The 22489-nt window shown below is 38.4% G+C and overlaps 1 protein-coding gene across 1 annotated transcript in view; it reads right to left on the reverse strand.

Annotated features, from left to right (window-relative positions):
• Positions 1-22489, reverse strand: part of RPGRIP1L (RPGRIP1 like) — a 77936-nt gene that overhangs the window by 9311 nt on the left and 46136 nt on the right. Inside the window, exons 17-23 of the mRNA XM_054570343.1 lie at positions 21050-21428; positions 17833-18023; positions 17619-17705; positions 14634-14735; positions 13879-14041; positions 12806-12879; positions 2274-2457 (exon numbers count right to left, since the gene is read on the reverse strand). Of these exons, the coding sequence (XP_054426318.1) occupies positions 2274-2457; positions 12806-12879; positions 13879-14041; positions 14634-14735; positions 17619-17705; positions 17833-18023; positions 21050-21428 (1180 nt within the window). The remainder of the gene's footprint in view (positions 1-2273; positions 2458-12805; positions 12880-13878; positions 14042-14633; positions 14736-17618; positions 17706-17832; positions 18024-21049; positions 21429-22489) is intronic.

Consider the following 22489-nt stretch of genomic DNA (forward strand, 5'->3'; position numbering starts at 1 on the left):
CTAATTTAGGCCTCAGCGTACAGCTCCCTTTGAAAGGACATGTTCAGGCCATCGCGCAGTCTGAGGTCACGGAGAGGTTCAGGTCACCCTTCTGCAGCACAGTGTTCAACGAGGGGACGGCCCATACTGCCTGTCCTTCTAAACTTTCCCTGCCAGTTTAAAAGTTGGCTTGGAAGTAAAATTACTTTCATCAACTTGTGTAAGATTTGGAAGATGCAAGGCTACATTATACTGATCTTTTATAACAAGTAACAAGTGAACAGTAGATGATGATGATAATTAGATTAGATTGGTTACTTATTAACCAAAGGTTCAAGGAGATTCTCCTTCAATGAAGGAGAGATCAATATAATAATTTAAAAATAAACACTTTCATTATGTCATACTTAAGTGGAAAATAAAATAAAACCTATAAGGTAATATTATTTCTTAAGTTTCATGATGACCTAGGACTTCAATTTTTTCTGAATGTTCCTGCTATCTCACAGTACCATTAAAAAAAAATGCCACCTAGAACTACAGTTGAATTTAATTGAAAAATACAATATTTCAAGGGGGGAAATGTAGTAGTTTATTAAGCATGTGGATTTGAATGATTCAGTGGCCTAATTTTTCAGTAGATATAAAAAATTAGTGGTTAATGATTCAGTAGCTATAAAACAGCATTATTTTGCTTTTAAGCACGAAGTACATTCCTATCCCCTCAATCTTAAAAATTCTACATTGTCAAACCTCAACAGGTAGGAACAGAAGTTGAGGAAAGGGAAATACTATATTGAATTCATTTCTAAAAGGTTATTGACTTTCTTGTTGACATCATATGGCTAATTCATAGAAAATATAAGCAATTCTGAAAATACCAATTATTTAGTAGGGTACCTTGCAGTAAAAGGAAAAAAACAAACACACACACGCAAAAACAAAACCAATGCCAACCAACCAACTAACTAAAAGCCTCAAACGGATCCAGGTCACCATGTAAAAATGTACGAAAATTCAGGACACTTGAGCATGTATCACGGGCCTCGTCCAAAGAATGATTTGCATTGCTCCTTAAGCAAATGGAAACATCTGCTCTGGGGCATGGCCAAGTTTTTCAATGTACAATCAATTTCTAAAAAAAAATTGTGTTGCCATTCCAACCAAACTTTCCACTGCTGGCCTCTACAAAGAATTATAAAGAAACCAGAGAGTCTGTCGCTTTTCTTGGGCGTATCTTCGTTAAAATTAGTTGACAAAACAGTTCTTTCATTTCTAATAATGTTTTGATATGGTTTACTTTTCTGGTACTTTGCAGTGAACACATCTATAGGAAGCTTGAGAAAATATTTTTTGGAAAAGTTTCTGTCACATCCAGTCAATGAAAGGAAGGAGGGAGGGATCAGATTCTGGTCCTGACCACACAACTTATTTCTCATGTGATTTCTCAACCCGCCTGCTATTACAGAATTATAGAGTTTCAGCTGGAATGGATCTGAGGGAGCACACTGTCCAACAGATAAGAAAACAGGGAACCATGAAATTCAAACATCTTGCCCGAGTTCACATACACTAGTAAGCACTGTGGATACAGGGGAGAGTAGGACAGATATCTAAGTGCTCAAGATTATTGCCATTACGGTCTCAAGCAATAAACACATTTCTAAAAATGCCAGCTTAAAAAAAAAAGCAATCACAAACATTTGTAATAATGCCTTTTGGATCTGTACTGGTCCAGTAGACTTACATGTCAGTTAGCTGATTGATAAAGCCCTAAATTAAGAGTAAACCTGCCACCTGCTAAAAATGGATGTGTGGGCTAAATGAAGGAAGGTATTGTAAGACTATGTCACTCAATTAAAACCCTGAACATCCAGACACCAGGAGAGATATAGACCTATGTTATAGAAACATCTGTGTGATCCCATTGACCAGAAAGGCTGAAAAAAATTAGGCCACTGAATCATTCAAATCCACATGCTTAATAAACTACTACATTTCCCCCCTTGAAATATTGTATTTTTCAATTAAATTCAACTGTAGTTCTAGGTGGCATTTTTTTAAATGGTACTGTGAGATAGCAGGAACATTCAGAAACATTGTTCTCCCACTGTTTTCATTTTAACTTCAGTATTATCTCAAAATTTCCTTCAATTCTACTTCAATTTCTTTATCCTTAGGCTACAGGCTTGACTTTTACCCATTTATTCTGACAAGACTTTGTAATCTCCTAGGAAGAGGAGAGGAGCGTGTTTTCTCCCTGGGCCTTGCGGATCAGTGTGAGCCATACGCACCGTGGCTGTAGTTGAAGTAGACCCACTGGCCCACCTTGGGCTTGGGGAGGGACACGGGGGTCTCCTCGGCGGGGAGGCTGTAGAACCGGCACTCCACGAAGAGCCGCCGGACGGCGTCGTCCGCGGTCACTCGGGGGTCACTGAGGCTCAGAGCTATGATCTCAATCCGAATCTTTTCTGACGTCTGTTTAAAAAGCAAAACAACAACAAAGAAACAAATAAGCAAAAAAAACCCTTTACTCTTTTTCCACTATCAATTTTCAATAAAAGACGAAGGCCTATGGTTTTTTCTTTTGGAAGGCACTGCACACTACTGTTTAGTCACTCATGACAGATGATTCACGACAGAGGGAGACAGGATGAGATTCTAAAGCCCCAGGGTCTGAAGTTAACGGTGTCAGGGCAAGAGTCCCCTGATTTACATTTGAGGCTATAAATACCCCACCAGTAGTCACCGGGGGGAAGATTATGAGATCTTCATCTCTGATTGCTTTCAGAATGGCAAGTATCACTTGGCCTTGTTTCAAACCATGTAACGAAGTACATGTTTATCACTGCTTTTATTTAATCTACAGTACCTGAGAAAGTTTGGGTTATTCAGAGATCAAAGCCTGTTGAATACTTCATAGCTATTATGCTAATTTATGTAGCTATATGAATCCGCATTAACTAGAGCAGAGCCTACAATTCACTCTCTTATATATTCTGCCACATTTCATTCAGTAAGTAGTTTTCAAACAAAGGAAAATAAAATTTTGATCTAATTTAACATATTTTCTCACAGTTTATTTTTATATCTTTTACAGAATTAACAAATAAAGTATGTATCTGTTTGATAGTGTAATTTGCCCTCCAATTCTTATTTAATAGATTTTGGTGTCACAGACTTATGGGAGTCACACGCGTTTCCTCGAGTAATGATTTAAAACAAATAACAGATTATGACTTAAAAATGAGACATCAAGGTGACACCTCAGTTACATGTTTGTTTTTATAGTTTTAAATTAGATCTTTAGTCCCCTTTATTATATTCACAGGCATGCTGCTGGAAATTACACAACTACTAATCATAATGAGGAAATCCTGAAAATTAGACCTGTTTATATGACCAACTTTTAAAAATTCATTGTTAAATATAAATCAGTACATAAATTTACCGTAGTGATTACTTAGATATTTCAAAGCATATAATATAATTAATCAAACTGAAAAGCATAAGTATCCTACTGTTAAAAATATCCCCATAAAGAACAATTTCCATTGCTGTCCAACCCCCTCAATATTTGATGAAGTAATTTTACCCCCTTCTTTCAAAAGACATTTTCTTTTATTATGTATTCTAAGACACTTTAACTAAAAACCCAAATCTGAATATTTCAATAAGGTTATTTTATTATTCAGTAGATTCATGGAAATTTTACTAGGATGACAGAGAAAATTCCACACCATTCTGTCTCCACTAATACAGGTACAAGGCTGCAGCTGGCAATATTACTAGGATTAGCATAGTATGATGAAATATTTAAAGGAAAATTTTTTCTAAAACCTAATAAATCAAATGACTGCCAAATGTCATTAAAGTGATGGTCTTTGACTTGAATATGCTTTTCATATTCAAATTTGAAAAGAAAGAGATGAAAGCCTGGAAAGGTTACTCGGTTTCAACTAATAACCTCAAGCCCTCTCCGTTCACGTGCATAGAAAATGAAGGTGGCTCTAGTGTCTAATCTCACTTCAGAAAAGCCCTTCTCTGCTCGCTGAGGACTACCGTGATGAAGAAAATATTTTAAATGATATTACTTTTTCTTTAAAATGTATTCTGGTTGTCAGAATACTGCACACAAACACATTTTACAATGCTGGTTCAAATGCAGCACAATGCACAGTTGAGTCTTTTACATAACTTGTAATTTGACAAACTTAGAATTGTTATAATAATATGTCTTATAAAACCTTCCTGCTTCTGCACAGAAGAATTTAAAAAAACAGCCATAAAAAAGCAAAAGAGGTATACATGGTTATTTTGGCATTGTGAAGATAGGGATTTAAAATCGTTGATCACAGAACCCAGTGAATAGACAAACTTTAAATAGCAGAGGAATCAAATTTATTTAAGGCTTACTTTATTAATAATACATTAACCATATGATCTCCATATGAAAACTTGCATTATTATGAGAATGAGTTTAGGTTGTCAAATAAGACAATATACAAAGTAAATTAAATCCAAGGGAAAGTAGATATTTGGATTACAGCCACACAAATAAACAAACAAACCAAGAAAACCCACCATATTATCCAGAGAAATGAAAGAGCTTAAAAATTCTTTTTATGAGTCCTATCTTCTTTCTGGTCCTGTTTTTCTTTTCTTTTTTTTTTAAATTTCCTCCTCTAGCCTTATTACCTCTATCATATGTCCTTTTTAATTCTCTGACCAATATTACTGACAGAAGTTATTAGTTATCATTTCTTTGTTCCTTTGATGCTACATGAATCAACTAAAAATAAATCCAAAACGGATACGTTCCAAATAGTATGTATCTAGGGAGGCATGCTCTGAGTAAAGAATTTCCCAAACATTATAAATTTTGGCCAATGGGGCTAGTCAACTTATTTTTCAGCATTGGAACAATTCTGGTTGTATTCCTGCCCCTGTGAATCAAAGTTCAACTCAATTATATACGAAGCTTTTGAAGAGTAAGCAGCACGTCGGCAGCGAACAGACACCTCCGACTTCATGTCAGGCACGAACCCTGTCCTCTCACCTCTCCTCTCCCATTTCCTTCATCCTCTATTTCCTGTCTCGGGTGACGAGATCACCGTCCACTGTGTCACTACAACCAGGGGACCCCGGAGCCATTCTTGTCATCTCCATTTTTCACCCCCGCTTCATGCTATCGCTCACTCATTCCTGTGCGTTTTACTTCCTGAATATCTCAGTGATTCATTGAATTATAAAAAGCCTAGGATATTCGAGACATTGTGTCAGCCATTGGGGATATAAAGACAAAACAAGATGGGGTTTCTTTTCTCTGTTTTATCTCTAGATGAACTTCTTCAGGTTCTCATCCGATCTGAGGGAGGAATGAACACAGCAGCTTCCTAGTATGAGAAGGTTGAAAGGTGACAGAATAAGGAGGGAGAAAACAGCGGGTGACATAAAAGGCCAGTGGTTGGTAGACCTATGGGCAGACAGGCAGGCGGCACGTGACTGTTAGCTTGGTGGCAGCGGGCAATCGTCCGTCCGCTTGCTGTATCACGGGTGGGGCACGCAGCACACGCTCAACAGACGCACAGGTCCACCCCCGTGGCTGCTGGGGTGGACACCCTGCCCCGAACTCCTGGCCTGCGGCCTCCCCCGTATTCGTCTTGTGGCAGAATTCTCTCCCTAAAAACCAGTCAGACGTCACCTCTCTGCCTTCTTCCTATCACCCCACCCTCCAGCCGTTGCCCCAGCCCTGTGCTGTGCTGCTGGTACTGCTCAGCTTTTGCCTCTGAAATCTTCCCCATCGGACAAACCTCCACTTATCCGAGGCCCTGGACCGCTCGTGCTCTCCTTTTACAAGAGTATTACTGATCTCCAAGAGCCAGCTGGTTCCCCCTTGGGGTCCTCGGCGCACCGTTCGGTCACAAGGTGTGTGATTTGTTCGTGCAGCCGCCCCTCTCTGCACACACTGTGAGCGCTTGGGGGCCGGGACCTCCTCACTCATCTTCTGCTCTTCAACACCCTCCCCAGGATCTGACTCGATGATGTAGAGTCGAGAAAACTGCACATCTTCTACATATTCAAAATGCTTTTTCTGTATTGCCAGAAATGTGTAAAGCTGCAGGTATTGGTGCGTTCTCCTTTAACAACTACTCATTCTCTTTAATATGTTTTGAGAAGTGGGTGATTATTCACTGTTGAAAAATACATAGAAATCTTGCTCTTCTAGATTATAATTGAATACGAGTATCTCAAAGACAGGTCAATATTGTAGAATCTAGATGGTAGGATACTATGTCTTCAACTTTTCAGTATGTTTGAAAGTTTTCATAATAAAAAAAAAGAACAAGGTTCAAGTAGGAGACTTGGAAGGGGAAACAATATACTGATTCAAATCACACTGACCAAAGCAAAGCCTTTTCAGACAGATGCGTAACGATCCCTGTCCGGAGGTGCTGGGGCCGCACCACAGGCCAGAACTGCACAGGCGTCCGCGCCCGAGGTGCAGCCAGCTGGCCAGGCAGTACAGGCTTCGGGCTCTTCCTGTTCTCCTTCTTTTCTACGTGGGTGACCCTCTGTGATGAGGTGCGATGCTACTCCTCAGTACTTTGTCTTGTTCCCCAATTGTCGTATTAGTTTCCCTAGTTCGCAAGATGTCAACATCAGCCTGGGCAAACAGCATTTTAAAATTTTGATTGTGATGAACAGAAGTAACTCAAATAAGAACTGCATGCCGCTTATTTTTAGTTGTCTGTATAGATGGAGCTACGCATTATGTGATTGAATGATCTAGAAATGTGATGACAGCTGGTATTACTCCCAGAGAAAAAAAAGCTACAGTTCTCATGACTCTGGCTCAGTTCCACCATGGCTTCCTGACTGATGCTAATTCACATCTCAGGCCGTATTTTTCTACAGTATTTACTTGGGCTTTTATTAGCGTGCTTAAACTTTTCATGTTTTGCTTCAGAGGATCGTGCCGAATCCTCCCCCTAGTTTCAACCATTATTCCCTCAGTTGGGCCCCATGGAGGCTGTTAGGCTTCGGAAACGAACCCAACGCGCCGGCCCCTCACCACGAGGCTGCCCAGCGGAGCACGGCCGTGGGGCCGCGTCCGCACCGTGTCTCCGTCGGTCAGACTTCAGCCTAACTACGGGGAGGAGGAACAGGAGTTTCATTTCATTCTAAATTTCTACAATGAATTTCTACATTTCTTTAACTTTTTAAATTATGAAGTACAGAAAATAATTCTGGCATATTCAAGGACTCAACATCTTAAACAGATGTTACCATTTTGCTGTACCGGATTAAAACCTGTTTGTTGGTATTGTTGAAGAAATGCAGCATTTCAGACACAGGTGAAGTCCTCACCTCCCAATTCCTCTCCCCGCCCTCCCTCATTCCCCCACAGGCGGCCGCTAGCTGGACGCTGGTACATATCGTTCCCAGACGTGCTTTTCTAGTTTCCACTATGTCTGTACATATCCATAAACAACATTTGGTATTGTTTTGTTTTTAGATTTCATATTACTGGTACCATCCTCTAGTCATCATTTTGTAATTTTCATATTTTCCCCCAACACCATATTTTTGAGATTTCTGCATGTTTATAATTAAAATCTAATTCTTTCATATTAACTGTTGCATAGAATTCCATTTATATCACCTATATAGCCTATAGTCAATTTACTTATTTTTCTACTGATGAATGATTAAGTCGTTTACATTTTTTTTGCTATTGCAAATGATGTTGCATTGAATATCCTTTGACATTTTCCTGTGTATGTGAATGGCTCTCTAAGAAGAAAAGTTGCTGGGTGATAGATTAGGTAGGAGATTCAATTTTATAGGATTATCAAATCATTCCCCAAATGGTTACATGAGTACTATTTTTATCACCATACACATGTTTTATATATGTATACATGCATGTAAGAAAGTACAAATAAAGCCTACCTACAGGTGCGGCAGTATGCGGAACTGGTATTTTTTAACAGAACAGTAGAGACAATGTGGAAATGGCAGGTGATGCTTGATGTCTATGCCCGCTAAGAGCAAACTTTTAACTATGGTGAGTTCTAAGACAAGACCAAACCCACTGCAGGCACTGACAGAGCCACAGGCAAGCGGGGCAGGGATGTATACTGATGAGTCCAAGCAGGACTTCATTGCAGGCTGGGAGTGGGAAGAGGCACCACTGAGACTAAAAAAAAAAAAAAAAAAAAAAAAAGAAAGAAAAAAAGGAAAAAGTCCCTTGGACCTCAAGCTAGGCTCCAAAGCTTCCTCGTATAGGAATCACATTCACTCTTCAGGTAAGTTTTGATTGAAAAGAGTCTTCTCAAAATAGCAGCTCTTTGGGAGAAATAAGACCAACTAGAAATGCCAACTGTTGAGGTAATAATGTCTTCGCGAATAAAACAAAGCAAACCCAGTTTTCATCGGTGGCAATAACCTATCTTTTCTCGTATGTTCTGTTAAAAGGTACTACATTGAACAAATATAAGTACTGAAAACACCGGTGATGGAGATCAAAATGGTGCTAGGATTAAGAATGCTTGGCTCTTTTCCTTTTATTGATTTTAGAGAGAGGAAGGGACAGAGAGAAAGAGAGAGATCAGTTTGTTGTTCCACTACTTAAGCACTCATTGGTTGATTCTTACATGTGCTCTGACTGGGGATCCAACCTGTAACCTTGGTGTATTGGGACAGTGCTGTAACCAACTGAGCTACCCAGCCAGGGCAAAAGTGCTCATTTTGGGGAGAGTGTCGCTGTCTCCCTTACACACCATGCGAATCACTGCATCTCTAATGGCCGGCAAATTACAGAAGCTTGTTACCACATTCTAAAGCAATGGCCGGCATCCCACCCTAATATACCTGAGGGATAGGGCACATTTCCATCATTAGCTGTGGCTTACTGTGGTAGTATAGTGTGAGGGAAGGAGAGAATTGTAAAAATGATCCTCTATTTCAGGTGATTGTGCTATGCTGTTCCACTTCCACCATCACTGGGAGCAGATGTCCCAGGATGGTGGCTCTCAGCTTTGGCTGCACGTTAGTGTCACCTGGGGAGCTCTAGGCAGAATCCTGATCTAACTGATGTGGTGGGGACAGGGCCTGGCACTTAAAAGTGCTCCCTGGGTCATTCTAGTGCAGCCACCAGGAGAAGTGCGCTCTCCCCTCAAGCTGCGGCTCTCCAACCTCTCTGTCCCCCAGAAGGCACGGAAAGGCTGGAACGCACCCAGGTTGCTGGCCCGGGGTTCAGAGTGCCTGATGCGTAAGGCCTGGGGCGGGCCCAAGACTCGGTAACTCTCACACATCCTCAGGTGAGGTCTGTCGCCTGGCCTGGGAACCACACTTCGGGGACCACACTTCCAGAACCGCTGCCCGAAACCGAAAAAGATCCAACCTATGTTTGTTGACCCCTTCTGAGATATTTATAGAGAAACTCCTATAATATGCATATTAAACTGTTCTTTAGTTGTTCTTTAACATTTTAGTACAGAATAGGCTAACAAATTATGCCCTTTTTAGAAGCAACCTACACTCGTCATTAAAAAGAACCCAACAATATAAACCCCCAGAAGTAAAATACAGAAGTCCCTTGCTTCCTCCCACTCCCCGACTCCGGGTTGGCCAAGCTTCCCTGTGCAGGGCCAGACAGCGCGTGGCTCTGCTGCGGTGGAGCAGCAGCAGCTGCAGGCAGTGTGTGAATGGTGAGGGCGGCCATGTTCCAATAAAACTTTATTGACAAAAACGGGTACGGAGCTGGATTTGGCACATGGGCCATCGCTGGCTGACCTCTGCCCTGACCCGTATCCCAGAGATACTTGATGCTCACAGTGTTCAAATGATATACTTCCAGGCACCTTCTTTGCTTACATACTTGTGAACCTAAATGTTATATCTTCGTGGTCATATAATCCTATATATGTATGCGTATGAACATACCTTTTTGTTTCCTTCTTTTTAAAAGGAATCATCAGTGAGGTATAATTTCTTACCCATTAATGTGGCAGAGGGCATGATGTGAGGAAACAGGAGTTTTCATACATTGCTATGTATAGAAACGTTACCTATAAGCAACATTTTGACCAGAGGTGTTTGTATTTGCAAAAACTGATAGAAACCTAAGGGACCATCAAACAAGGCTTATTTGGATAACTGTGTTGTAGCTATACAATAGAATATTATACATATGTTAGATGAAATAGAGTATACTGCTATGGAGAGAAGTCTGTGGTATATTAGTAAAAGATAAAAAAACTGAAAAACATAAGAAGTAGTTTTAAAAGTGATTTCTGTCGGGAAAGTAATTGGACACTTCTTGGTTTACTTGAAATGTGTTTCGAAACTTACTTTATCGAGCTTAAGATATATAAGGCATTGGGAGGGACTTGTTTTACCCACCAGTAGGATATCACATTTGATTCTGAAAGGATTTAGTAATTATTAATACATGCGTTCTCTAAGTAGTGCGTGACTATATGCATTTTGCTTTTCAAAGCTTTAAAATGCATTTTGCCAAACACCACTGTTGCCATCGCCTGGAAATGGCACCGCACACTGTTCCATAGAGCCTGCTGTCCAGGTGGAACTGCAATTTAGTCCAGTTGTGCACGGCAGCTTTTACAAAACTGGCATTAGCAGCAACGGAAACGAGAACTACGTCAACACAGGCTGCACAAAGAGGCCGCTGGTCCTTCAGCCGTGTATTCCCGAGCTCACCTGTGGGCCCACTTTAAGAGATCTGCGAACTGGCAATGCGTTTAGTCGTGACAACTAAAAGCTGCATTGCTTAAATGACAGAATTAGAAATAACCCAACAGGATTGTTAATTTTTTTAACGCCCCTACAGATGCAAATTTTCAGTTTTGATGTCTATTTTGAGGACCTAAAACAAGGCTTTTAGTCACTGTATTATACATCAAATTGATAATGTTAACTCCTGATTATTCACATTAATGAAATATTCATGGAGAAATGTCCGAAGTTTTCCATGCCTCGGAACCTCCCCCCGAAATTAATGATCAGGCCGAGGAGCCGCTCGGCAGAGGCCGCAGCCGGCAGGCTGACGGGCGCTGACAGCCAGCAAGGGCCAATTACACCGCGCACGCCGCGGCACTTTGATGTCCTGCAAACTCGGGGAGACGGGCGCGCTGGGCAGCACATTATGTTAATGGCTGGATTTAATCCAGCCACTAAACTTTATGTAGCCCGTTAAAAAAGATGCTAACACAAATTACGCCGCTTTGGAGAGGAAAGGAGGGGACAAGCATTTCATTCTGACAAAGTGAAGCTCATAAATGTTGTAAATGAAATGAAACAAAATGAAGTAATCTATGATTAATTATACATCACAGACATGAAGAAGAGAGGAAGAGCCAAGTAATATGTCTAAGTCCTGGGAAATCTGTTAGATTCCTTTTAAGGATCAGCATTTCTAAGAAATAACTACGAGCTGTCAGATTCTGTAACATTAAAAGAAAAAAAAAAACCCTGGATGATCTTAAATTGCTTACATAGTGTAGAAGATAATTCAAATTCATAGTTTAATTGGCATGAATGATACTATCTAGAACACTACCTCTAGTCTCAATTTGGTGATATTATTAGGGTAAAAGCAATTTAAAAACCTATAAAGTGGGGATAACAACAGAGCAGGGTAATCTAATAACTTTTTAACTGGTCTCTGTGCCTCTCATCTATTCTTTACACTCCTGAAAGCACGACCTTTTAAAATGCAATTCATGAATGTAAACTCCACAAGAGCAAAAGACTGACTTCTCTTATTCACTGCTATATCCCCAGTGTCGAGAACAAGGCTTGGAACACAGTAAATGCTCATTAAATATCTGTTTAAAGAATGAGTGTTCTTCCTCCCTTAAAAATCCTCATTGGCTGCTCCTGGGATTCCAGGAGAGACTTCAGCCTCCTCGAAGGAGAGGCCCCCATGCCCTGGACCGGGCTGGATTTTCAGTATGTTCTTCTGGGGCCCCTTGGGGTGTGCCCCATAGGCTCAGCCCACTGTAAAGCCATAGTGAATTCCCAGAACAAGCCATGCACCACGTTCTCTCAAATTCTCACGCTTTTGGTCCTTAGCCTCCAATGATCCCTCCTTGGCTTTCCCTAACTCCTCCTAATCATCCACAATACTTGGTTCCAGATTCACAGCCTCCAGAAAAAGCCTCGGTGAGGGTCCCTCAAGGGAATTAGGTGCCCCTCGTGGGTGCGCCCACAGCACCCTGCACTCCACACTCCTACTGCTGACCACTGTGCCTTGTAATTCTGTTTCCTCTACAGACTGTGAGTTCTTTGGGGACTGCTGATTTGACGCAGCAGGTGCTAATGAATGAAGAATTGTTGTGAGCAGAAAGAAAACAACTTTAACAGTTTACCTGTAGACATATTTAGATCTGAAGAGTCTATAAATTCACATTTACATGGGATTATAGTTTTAAATGCCATCTCATATATTTCCAACTCTTCAAAGTTCAGATTTGATTTAATACATCCTCGTACAATGGTTCTAAAAAGAAGTCAGGGAAGTCAACTGTTTTTACCAAGTCCCTTTTGAAGCTACTGAATGCCAGGTACTCTCAACATGTAGGCAAAAATAATGCTTCAATGTTATAGCTCTTTACATAATGAAAGTGTAAACAAAAATTTCTTATACTAGATGATTCCCTGAATAGGATTATGGTAATGTATTAAATTACTTCCAGAAATATTTTTGACTTAAGATGTTCACCTATGAATACTGATACACTATGAATGAAGAGCAACTTTATTTCAGAAGATTTCTAATTGGTATCAAGTTACTGACCTGCTTGATATGCTTGGAGATAGGACCTGGAATAATGCACTCATCACTGTCTGAAGCTGATCTGTTTTCCTCATCTGTTAAAAAATAAAATTTTAGTGGTTTAAATCTGGTAAATCAGTTCTATTTACACCTTGTAAAACGGAGAGAAATAGCATACGTTATAAGGATATCCTTAAAAGAACAATATGATAATCATATCTGAACCTTTTTCTAGCAGCAAAGATACATACACTTACATTACATTTTAGAAAAGAGGAAAAAAATGACTGAAAAATTCCAAATCTAGCTTTAGTAGAAACAAAGGGGAAAAAAAATGTAGCTTGTTCTACTCTGAACTTAAAAAATAATTTTTAAAAGAGGACAGAGTAACAGATGTTTTTGGAAAGTCTAATCAATAATATTGTATAAGAATCAAGTTATTCTTACTATCTATAAACATTATTAAAAGTTTTTACAGCTTTATTGTGGTAAAGTTGACATCCAATAAATCAAGCCCATTTAAAATGCACAATTTGGTATTTTGACATATATAATTCCATGAAAGCATCGCCACAATTAAGATGGTGAACACCCATCATCCCCAAACACTTCCTCATGCCTGTCTGTAATCTCTTCCCTTCTGCACCTCTCTTCCCATTTGTCCTGCTCCAGGCAACAATTTAAATGCTTCCCGTTACCATAGATTAATTTCCCTTTCCTACACATTTATATGTTAAAGCAGGTTTTAAGTTGTCATTTTTGGTCTGGGTTCTTAGTTTTAATTTTTACAAACTGAAGTCCTCCTGATAAGCGTACTGAACCCAAAGAGAGTCTAAAGGCCCTTAAGAGAGAAATCAGGAATGGCCGGCAATGATGCCTGTGTTCCGCTGCGGCGCCCCAGGTGGAGGTGAGAAGACCAGCAGCCACTCATCCCACCGGATCACAGCTGAATGGACCAAACTACACCCACCACTTCAGGTGAGAAATAGGCATCATGAAGGAGCACCGTGATCAGATGAAGGTGTTCTGTGAGGCATACTATTAAACCAAGCTAAGAATTAAATAAATAGTGTCGATTTAAAAAAGGAAGTCACCTTCCGGCTCCAGTTCCTCAGTTATTTCTGTCTCATCCTCAGAAGAAGTCGCACTTTGCTCCGCAAGCTGGCCCTGGGACAGCAGAGACACATCGTTGCTTCGCCCTCTCTGCATTTCCTCGGTGTCCGCTTTCATTCCATCCATGCCGCTTTCTTGAGAAACCTGAAGGAAGGAGAGCACACGGACTTTATTGTTGTCTAGATCACACTTGTAGTGTTTTTGCTAAAGTACTTGAATAATAAAGCACGTAAACCTGAGATGTAAATATGCAGACAGGCAATACCTATGATTCAGTCAAAAATGATCACTTAAATTGTACAATACAAATGAAAACATACAGATAAATGAAAATCTAGTAATAAACTAAGAATAGGAAATACATTAACTTCAAAATAAATTTTACATTAATTCATGTATTAGCTTAATATCAAATACATATGTGAGCCCTAGCTGGTGTGGCTCAATAGGCTGAGTGTCAGCCTCCAAACCAAAGAGTCGCAGGTTCGATTCTCAGTCAAATACATATGTGAATGTAAAATGTAGAATAAATTTTAACATATGCTAATATAGCATAATATCAAATGTAGTATAATTTTAGCTGTTATACTTGCCATATTTTTGCTCTTTCTATTTCAAGGAAATCATATACAAAAATAAGATCAATCCTATGATCTCCTGATCTATGTCTACACAAAGACAAAGTCTTTAAGAACGAAATTGAACCTTTCTAAATAATTTTAATACAAATACATACCTTGGAAATACACGAAAGAGTTGGTGCACTAATATCTATTTCTGGTGTGTGCTCCACTTCCGGTGAAATTCCCTTCCTATCCTCAGGAGCAGCAGAAGTCTCCTTATATTAATGTGAAAACATGCATGTATATTATTTTGGATTATTACTAAAGCCCAAATCATCCTAAGACTTTCACATATACATATGCATATAAGTTATATATATATATATAATAACACAAATAAACACTAGGAGCAAATATAGTAGCTACCCATGGGACAATGAAATAGTGCAATTTAAGAACTGCAAGTGTATTTCACTGAAGCATTGCTTATAATCTCAAAAAAGTGAACACAATGCAAATGTCCAATAGGTGTTATTTAAATCAAGTATGCTACAACCAGACTTTTATGTAACTATGAAAGACCTAATAATGTAGACTTGTAATACTGACACTGAAGAGAATGTACAATACATTGCATAAAGAAGCTAGCTATCCAACTATTTATATAGTTGTATACTGTTCGTTAAAAAAAAGTGTGTGTACATTTCCATAGGAAAAAGTATAGAAGGAAATTCATCAAAATTTTATCTCTGATATACAAATTTGGGAAAATTGAATTTTGCTGTTTTCATGAATATATTTTACTTATTTTCATTTTCTAATATATCTATAAATAATTACACATTACTTGTGTAATTAAAAAATTGTATATGCTAGATTAAGTACATGCTTCCTATCAAATTTATAGTCAACTGCTTTCTATGGTTCATAAACTGATGTTTATGTTAAAATATAGTTTAATCATTTTGCTATTTTAAAAGGAAACATGCCCAATATAGAAAATGTGAAAGTTAAACAAAGAAACATAAATGAATATAAACCCACATTCCCATTATTCAATGACAATATCTATTTATAACTAGTTAGACTTCTATTTCTTTATAATTGATTTTTAATGCAAATAAAAAATTTTGGTTATATAATGATTCTATAGTAAATATATCCTTTTACATTAAAAAACAACATTATAACATAAAATTTTCTGTTGATATGAAACTTTGTGTAAGCATCATTATTTTTAAAGCAAAAAGACCCAAACAAACCTGAAAATACTTATTTAGAGGAATGAAATATAGAGTCAAAATAATCCTTTAAAGTATAGAATATCAAGAGCCACAGAATTTTTAATTACTTGCTGACTGGTTTTTGTCATGATACCATATTATATTCTAGGTAGTACCTCTTTTACAGATAGAAAAACTGAGCTTTAGTGATTAGTATATAAAGTATTTTCCAATGTATTACCTTAACTGAACCTCACAACAACCACGCAAGGATTTGGATCACCATTTTTTTAAGAGAAAATAAACTCAGTGACAACATAATATTACACTGAGTAGATGGATCATGATTTAATGAACCATTTTTCTAGTGTTGAACATTTAACTAGATTTTTAGCTGCTGTGGCTAATGTTCCAAAAACAATCTCCATGTATATATCTATTTTATATTGATGATCATTTAGTTAGCCATCAGGCTACTTGTGTTTGAATCTCAGATCTAATATTTGACCTTGAGCAAGTTGCTTAATCTCTGTAGACATGACTTTCTTTTAGTATAAGATCTTTAAATGGGAAACACAATGTTGTCGTGAGAGTTAAATGAGTTCAATGAGTATAAGGCATTAGGTCAGTGCCTGACACATTGTTAGCGGTCAGTAAATGCTAACTATAAAATGTTGCCTGAATAATAATTATTGCAACCATTTATTTAGAACATATACATTAAAAGTCTATATATGTCAGATATTATTTTAAGTCCCAGGGAGAAGGAATATTTTAATCTGGGTGGTGGTTACACAAATCTATACATATATAAAATTTCATTGATCTCTGTTTTACGATATATGTACTTTATGACATAGAAGTTACATTACAAAGAAAGTATTTTTTGAAAACGTCTACAAGACTTATTGGTGACCTGAGTGGTGACGGTGGAGATGATGGGAATACAAGATATGTGTTGAAAGTAGAGCTCACAGGTTTTGTGGGTGAACTGGATGTGAGATGTGAGAAAAAGGATTCAAAGAGCTGCCTCCAAAATCTCGTGACTGCACCACTGGTGAATGATTATGTCATTAACTGAAGATGGGAAAAAATGAAAGCAAAATACTTTGAAAGGAGGTTGGTTAAATCAGGTTTGGGTCTTGACATGTTAAGTTTAAATTCCTATTAGACATTCAGTGTATATGAAATAAGCAGTAAGAAAATAAATATGGAATTTGGCAGTGAGATCAAGACTGAAGATTATGAATAAGGGAGTGTCAGCAAATAGACACTTTTTAAAGCGAGGGGATTGGATAAGTTCTCTTAACGTTAATATAGATTGAGAAGAGGTCTAGGTTTGAAGTTTGACTGTTGAGGCTCTTCAACATGTCAGGGATATGGTTTCGAAGAGTGAGAAGAATGCCTGGTAAACTTGGAGAAAAACCCAGAGGCCAAGAGAAGCGGGAGCCAGTATGCCACCGTGTGAAACGCTGCTGGACGATTAACCCAGGGAGCGGAGCTGCCTGCTGGGTGACTGCCAGCGGTGGCCAAGCAGAGGTCGCTGTGCCGTGGCAATGGCGGTTTCAATCAGGGTGAGGTCTGACAAGAGTGAGTTCACAAAACACTGAGTGAGTTCAAGAAATACTATGAAAAAGGGAAGACAAAATTAAAACAATTTTTGAAGACATTTTGTTTGTTGTAAACAGAGGGCAAAAGATTAGGGCGATAGCTGGAGAACAATAAGGGGCCAAAAGAACGTTTAGGTCAAAGAGTAAGAACAGTTAACACTTACACACGAGGCCAAGTGACAAAGCAAACAGTGCAAAGGATAAAGAAGTATTTTATTCACCCAATTTTCATTTAAATCAGGTAGGGTATACCACACTTCTATCATTTATTTCCAATATTTGTTATAGGAAAAAAAAATCAGTGTTTTGAGTGCTGAGTACTTACAGAATCCTGATGTGGCGTCATATCATCCACGAAAGACACCTTCTTTCCAACGGCTGTGAAACGCTGTCTTGGTTTAGGTGTTGGTGCCTAAAGGTAAACCAATAGGGCAAACTGAGTACGATGATCATCCATTTCAGATAAGGCTTTAGTTATTTTTTTTCTCTCTTTTGTGGCTATGAAGTTTAATAAAAAACCCAAAGTCACCGTTACTCACTGCAACTAATGCGTTCACAGAGGAAGCTGGAGGTAATCTTTGAACAACTTCTGACTCTTCTTTGTGTATGACGCTTCCTAAGTCTTCAGAAGTTATGGATTTACTTGGTGGAAGGTAAGCAGACTTCCATTTCAGTATAACATGAATGGTTCCTGCAGGGTGCTTTTCATGATCTGTCAACTCAAATATTCCTATCAAATCACCAGGAAATATTTTTAATTAATGTTAGGATAAAGTTTTATTACCAGCGTAATTAAAGAGAATGAATCACAACTTAAAAAATGATTCTGATTTTTACTCATAACTCAAATGATTTAAAAAATAAAATAAAGACAAAAGGATGTATGATGGTTTCATCTCTCCAATATCCTGCTTTCAGAAGTTAAGGCCTCAATGATAATACTGATTCAAAGTGGAGAAAATTAACTTATAAATATTTTAATCCACTGAAATGAAATTCAGAGATTCAAAATTCTTAGCACTCCTCTAAGATATTACCTGGGGTATATCTCAAATATGAACCTTCATTTTGATTTAAATATCCTTGCAAAAAACTTGTCTCTATAGAAAAATATATTAAAACTTCAAAATTTTAAATAATTCATATATCTAAAGGAGTCTTTATATTACTATATAATTCTATTTTAACTTTAAATATTTTATTAAGATCTGTTAAATTACTCCAAATTAATAGAAGCACAGCAAAAATATGTCCATAAGATAAACCATCCAAAACACAAAGCAGTAATAAACTGTATCACCTACCTATATCTGTAATATTGAGTCACAAATTTTAATCATTATACTAAATTTTTCAGTATGAAAAATCCCTGACTTGGAAAAAACAAACCTATATTTCAAGCAAAACTTTTGTTGAGAGGTATCCTTTACTTGGTCTTCAAGTGCATGTCATGACTTTTAATGGCTGGCTGGGAAGGAAAAACCAAAACCATTCTAGACTTGATGTAGAAAAAAGGATGCAGGTAGAATACAGGGAGGAGATAAACTTCTCTGGTAGACGCAGGTGAGACTTCCAGAATGGCTGAGTGAAGAGCTCAGGAAATCCTCTCGCTAAAAATCAATGATAAAGCTGGACAAAATGATTAAAAAAAAACAACCATTTATGGCCTCTGGAAATTCATCAAAGGTGTACAAAAAATTAAGAAGCACTTATTCAAGGAAATCGACTCAACTTCAGTAAGAACAGTAGGAATCAGAACAGACCCTAGTAAGCTATTTGTATGGGAGACTTGTGGACTATGAACTTTGAATACATTATCCAAGCCATTCACTGACCCGCAGAGAAAGGGCGGGAGCCTGCCAGCCCAAGGTGTTTAAGCACAACCTTTGACCATCCAGCAACTGACCACTAAACTATGCTGATCAAGGCTTTAAATTAAAATAAGGATAACAGGAGCAAACAAAAACTTAGCAGAAATGCCAGTGGCTACAGTGAGGGAAAAAGCTTACAGAATTAGTCTAAGCAAGTCACCAAACAAAAACAGCAACAATAATCATCCCACAGAGTGGGGAAGTTAGAATCCAGAGTTGCTATAATATAGTGCCCTCGATGTCCAGTTTTAAGGAAAAAGAGAGAGAAGTACAAAGAAACTGGAGAGTGTGATGTACACACAAGAAAAAAAGGCCATCAACAGACATTTCCTGAGAGTGTCCAGGAGAGTGTTAGCTTAGCAGACAAAGACCTCAGAGCAGCTATTATAAATACATTCCAAGAACTAAAAGAAACCATATTTAAAGAAATAAAGGAAAGTAGGGTTACAATGACTTATGAAATTATTTTTTAAAAAAGACCTACATAAAAATTCCAGAGTTGAAAAGTACAATTACTAAAATGAATACATTCAATAGATGGGCTCAGTAGGAGATTTGACCTGGCAGAAGAAAGAATCGATGAACTTGAAGATTGACCAGTAGAGATTATCCAATTTGAAGAGGAAAAGAGAAGAAAAATGAACAGAGCCTCAGAGACCCGTGGGACACCATTAAACATATGAACATATATGTAATGGGATTCCAAGAAGAGGAAGAAAGGCAAAAAACAATTCCAGAAATAATGGCCAAAACTCCCCAAATTTGGTACGGAACAATACCCTACACATAAAGAAGCCTCAACAAATTCCAAGCAGGGTAAGCACAAAGGGATCCATGCTTAGACACACCATAGCTGAAATGCCGAAAACTTAAAAAAAATAAAAATAAAAAACAACAACTTGATAACAGCATCAAGTACCAGGGAACCATAACATTAACACATTGACTTCTCATCAGAAACAATGGACACCAGAAGTCAGTTGTCTGATGTACTCAAAGTGCTTAAATAAAAATAACTGACAACCAATACTGTATCCAGCAAGACTGTCTTTCTAAAAGTAAAAGCAAAATAAAGTCATCCCCAGATAAAAATGACTGCGAGAACTCATTCCCAGCAGACCTGACTTATAAGGCATATTACAGGACGTTCTTCAGACTAGGAGGAAGTGACACCATACAGCAACCCAAATCAACACAACGGAATAGATCAATAAAGGGAATTACATAGGTAATTATAAAAGATAGTATAAATAAATGTTTTCCCTCATTTCTTCTCTTGATTGATTTAAAAGACAACAGCATAAAATAATAATTGTAAAATTATATTGTTGGACTTAAATAAAGACAAAAATATATGAAAATAATAGCACAAAGAACTGGGAAGAAATGAAGCTATACTGGAGTAGGGAAGGGACACCAGGTAGTAGAGGAAGAAATAAAGAATATCAGAGATGATAAATACATGTTAATGTAAAAAAGTCCCCTATAATTATGTATAGCCTCCCTTCTCTTAATTTATTTAAAGGATATAAGGTTATATGAAGCAATAATTCTAACACCAGATTGTTGGGTTTCTAACAGATGCAGGCGTACTATATGCATATATATGGCAACAAACATGGAGGGGACAAGATAAAGTTATATTGGAACAGCCCTATATTTTAATGGAATTGTTGGTATTAATTTTAAGTGGATTGTGTTAAGGTAAGTGTAATTCCTGGAACAACTACCAAAAAAAAAACAACCCTCAAAAAACATAATGTTATAGGCCAAAAGGTACGATGATCTGAGACGGCTAGGAAGATTAATTATAAACAGAACATAACCATAACATTAACGTATAATTTAGGTTTTTACAGTTTCACATATTAAAAAATAGGCTTACCTGAGATACACCTGTCATGTGCCAATGAAATCAGAGGCACGTTGACTTTTCCTATATAAATATTCTCCTGGATATCACTATCATCAAATACATAAAAACTCAGAGACTCTGACTTAAGGTATCGATCCAAGTCCATATTCATTGGCACTGGGAAACACATATGATCGTCAAACTGCGGATCGTTGCTACTGGGAATGATGGCTGTGTCATGGTCTGCAAAATCAAAAAACTTGTACACAACATACGGGTGCGGCTGAAGGTCGCTTGCTCGGGATTGCAGGTGGTTACAGCATCTCACTGTAATATGCAGTTCATTTAAGTTGCCATCTCCGCAATCAGCAGAACTGAGCTGAGCAGTTTTGGGTGCTTGTTGACTTAACTGGAGAAACATACATAGTTATATTATATTAATAATAAATAAGGATAAATAGCAGCTGCCAACCCCCAAATAAAATAATTTTGTAAACGGACAAAAACCTGCATATTTTTACTTCATACTGAATTTCTCAGTTAAACACTCCTCATTCTTATTGAAAACCAATATTCACTGGAACATGTGAGAACAGATGATCCTACGCTATTAGCAACAAACATAGAAGACTCAACGTACACGTAAAGATTGCTGTTAAAACCAAACAAAACCAAGAGAAAGTTAATCTGATGTTCTTTAATTCTATTTAACACCCGGGTAAAGTGAGCGGATGGCTCCAAAGACCAATATTCTCCAGTTCACAACTTTACTGAGAGCTAGGCCTTCCACCATGCCAGCTACGTGGCTGTATCCCATTCTTGAGTGAGAATCTGATGAATGTGACCAGCCCCACCCAGAGAACTGTGTTCTCTGTGTTCTCTTTGGGTTGACCCTCATCTTGAACCAATGGGGCCTGGAGAGGCCAAGCCTGGCCAGTGTGCAACTGCCATAAGAACAAGAGAACAGAGTCAGAGAGAAGCGTGGAAAGAATAAAGAGCTAGGACTGGGAGCCCGTTTCAGAAAAGAGCAAAAGGACTTACTGGGCAGAGCTCCAAACCCCTCTGGGGCCCTCTTGCTCAGGTAGCCAGTGCCCAGGCATCTCAGCTGGTGCTGCCTTAACGGTTAACCCCGCCCCTGCTGAGGTGAGCTGGGACAAAGGATGTTAGTGTTCCAGTGCTTTGTTCGCTTTAGAAGTGTTGGAGAACACAACCGGCTTTCACTGCATTTCTGCATCTGGATTGAGCACCTGGGGCCTCTGACTGAGGAGCTTACTGGAGACGGAACAATAGAATCGGCCCAATCTCTTGAGTGGAGACTTCAGGTGGCGTGGAGGGGAAACCTGAGAAGGAACGCACAGTGCTGCTTCCCCAGGGCCAGTTGGCACTCAGCTATGGGAGGCTGAGTCGGAGGAAAAGTACCCCCTCCACATCTTTCCCGAGTCTACCCACAAAAGCCATAATTCCAACAGT

This window comes from Pteronotus mesoamericanus, unplaced genomic scaffold, assembly GCF_021234165.1.
Source record: "Pteronotus mesoamericanus isolate MK-2021 breed Mesoamerican mustached bat unplaced genomic scaffold, CSHL_Meso_final contig_202, whole genome shotgun sequence".
NCBI lineage: Eukaryota > Metazoa > Chordata > Mammalia > Chiroptera > Mormoopidae > Pteronotus > Pteronotus mesoamericanus.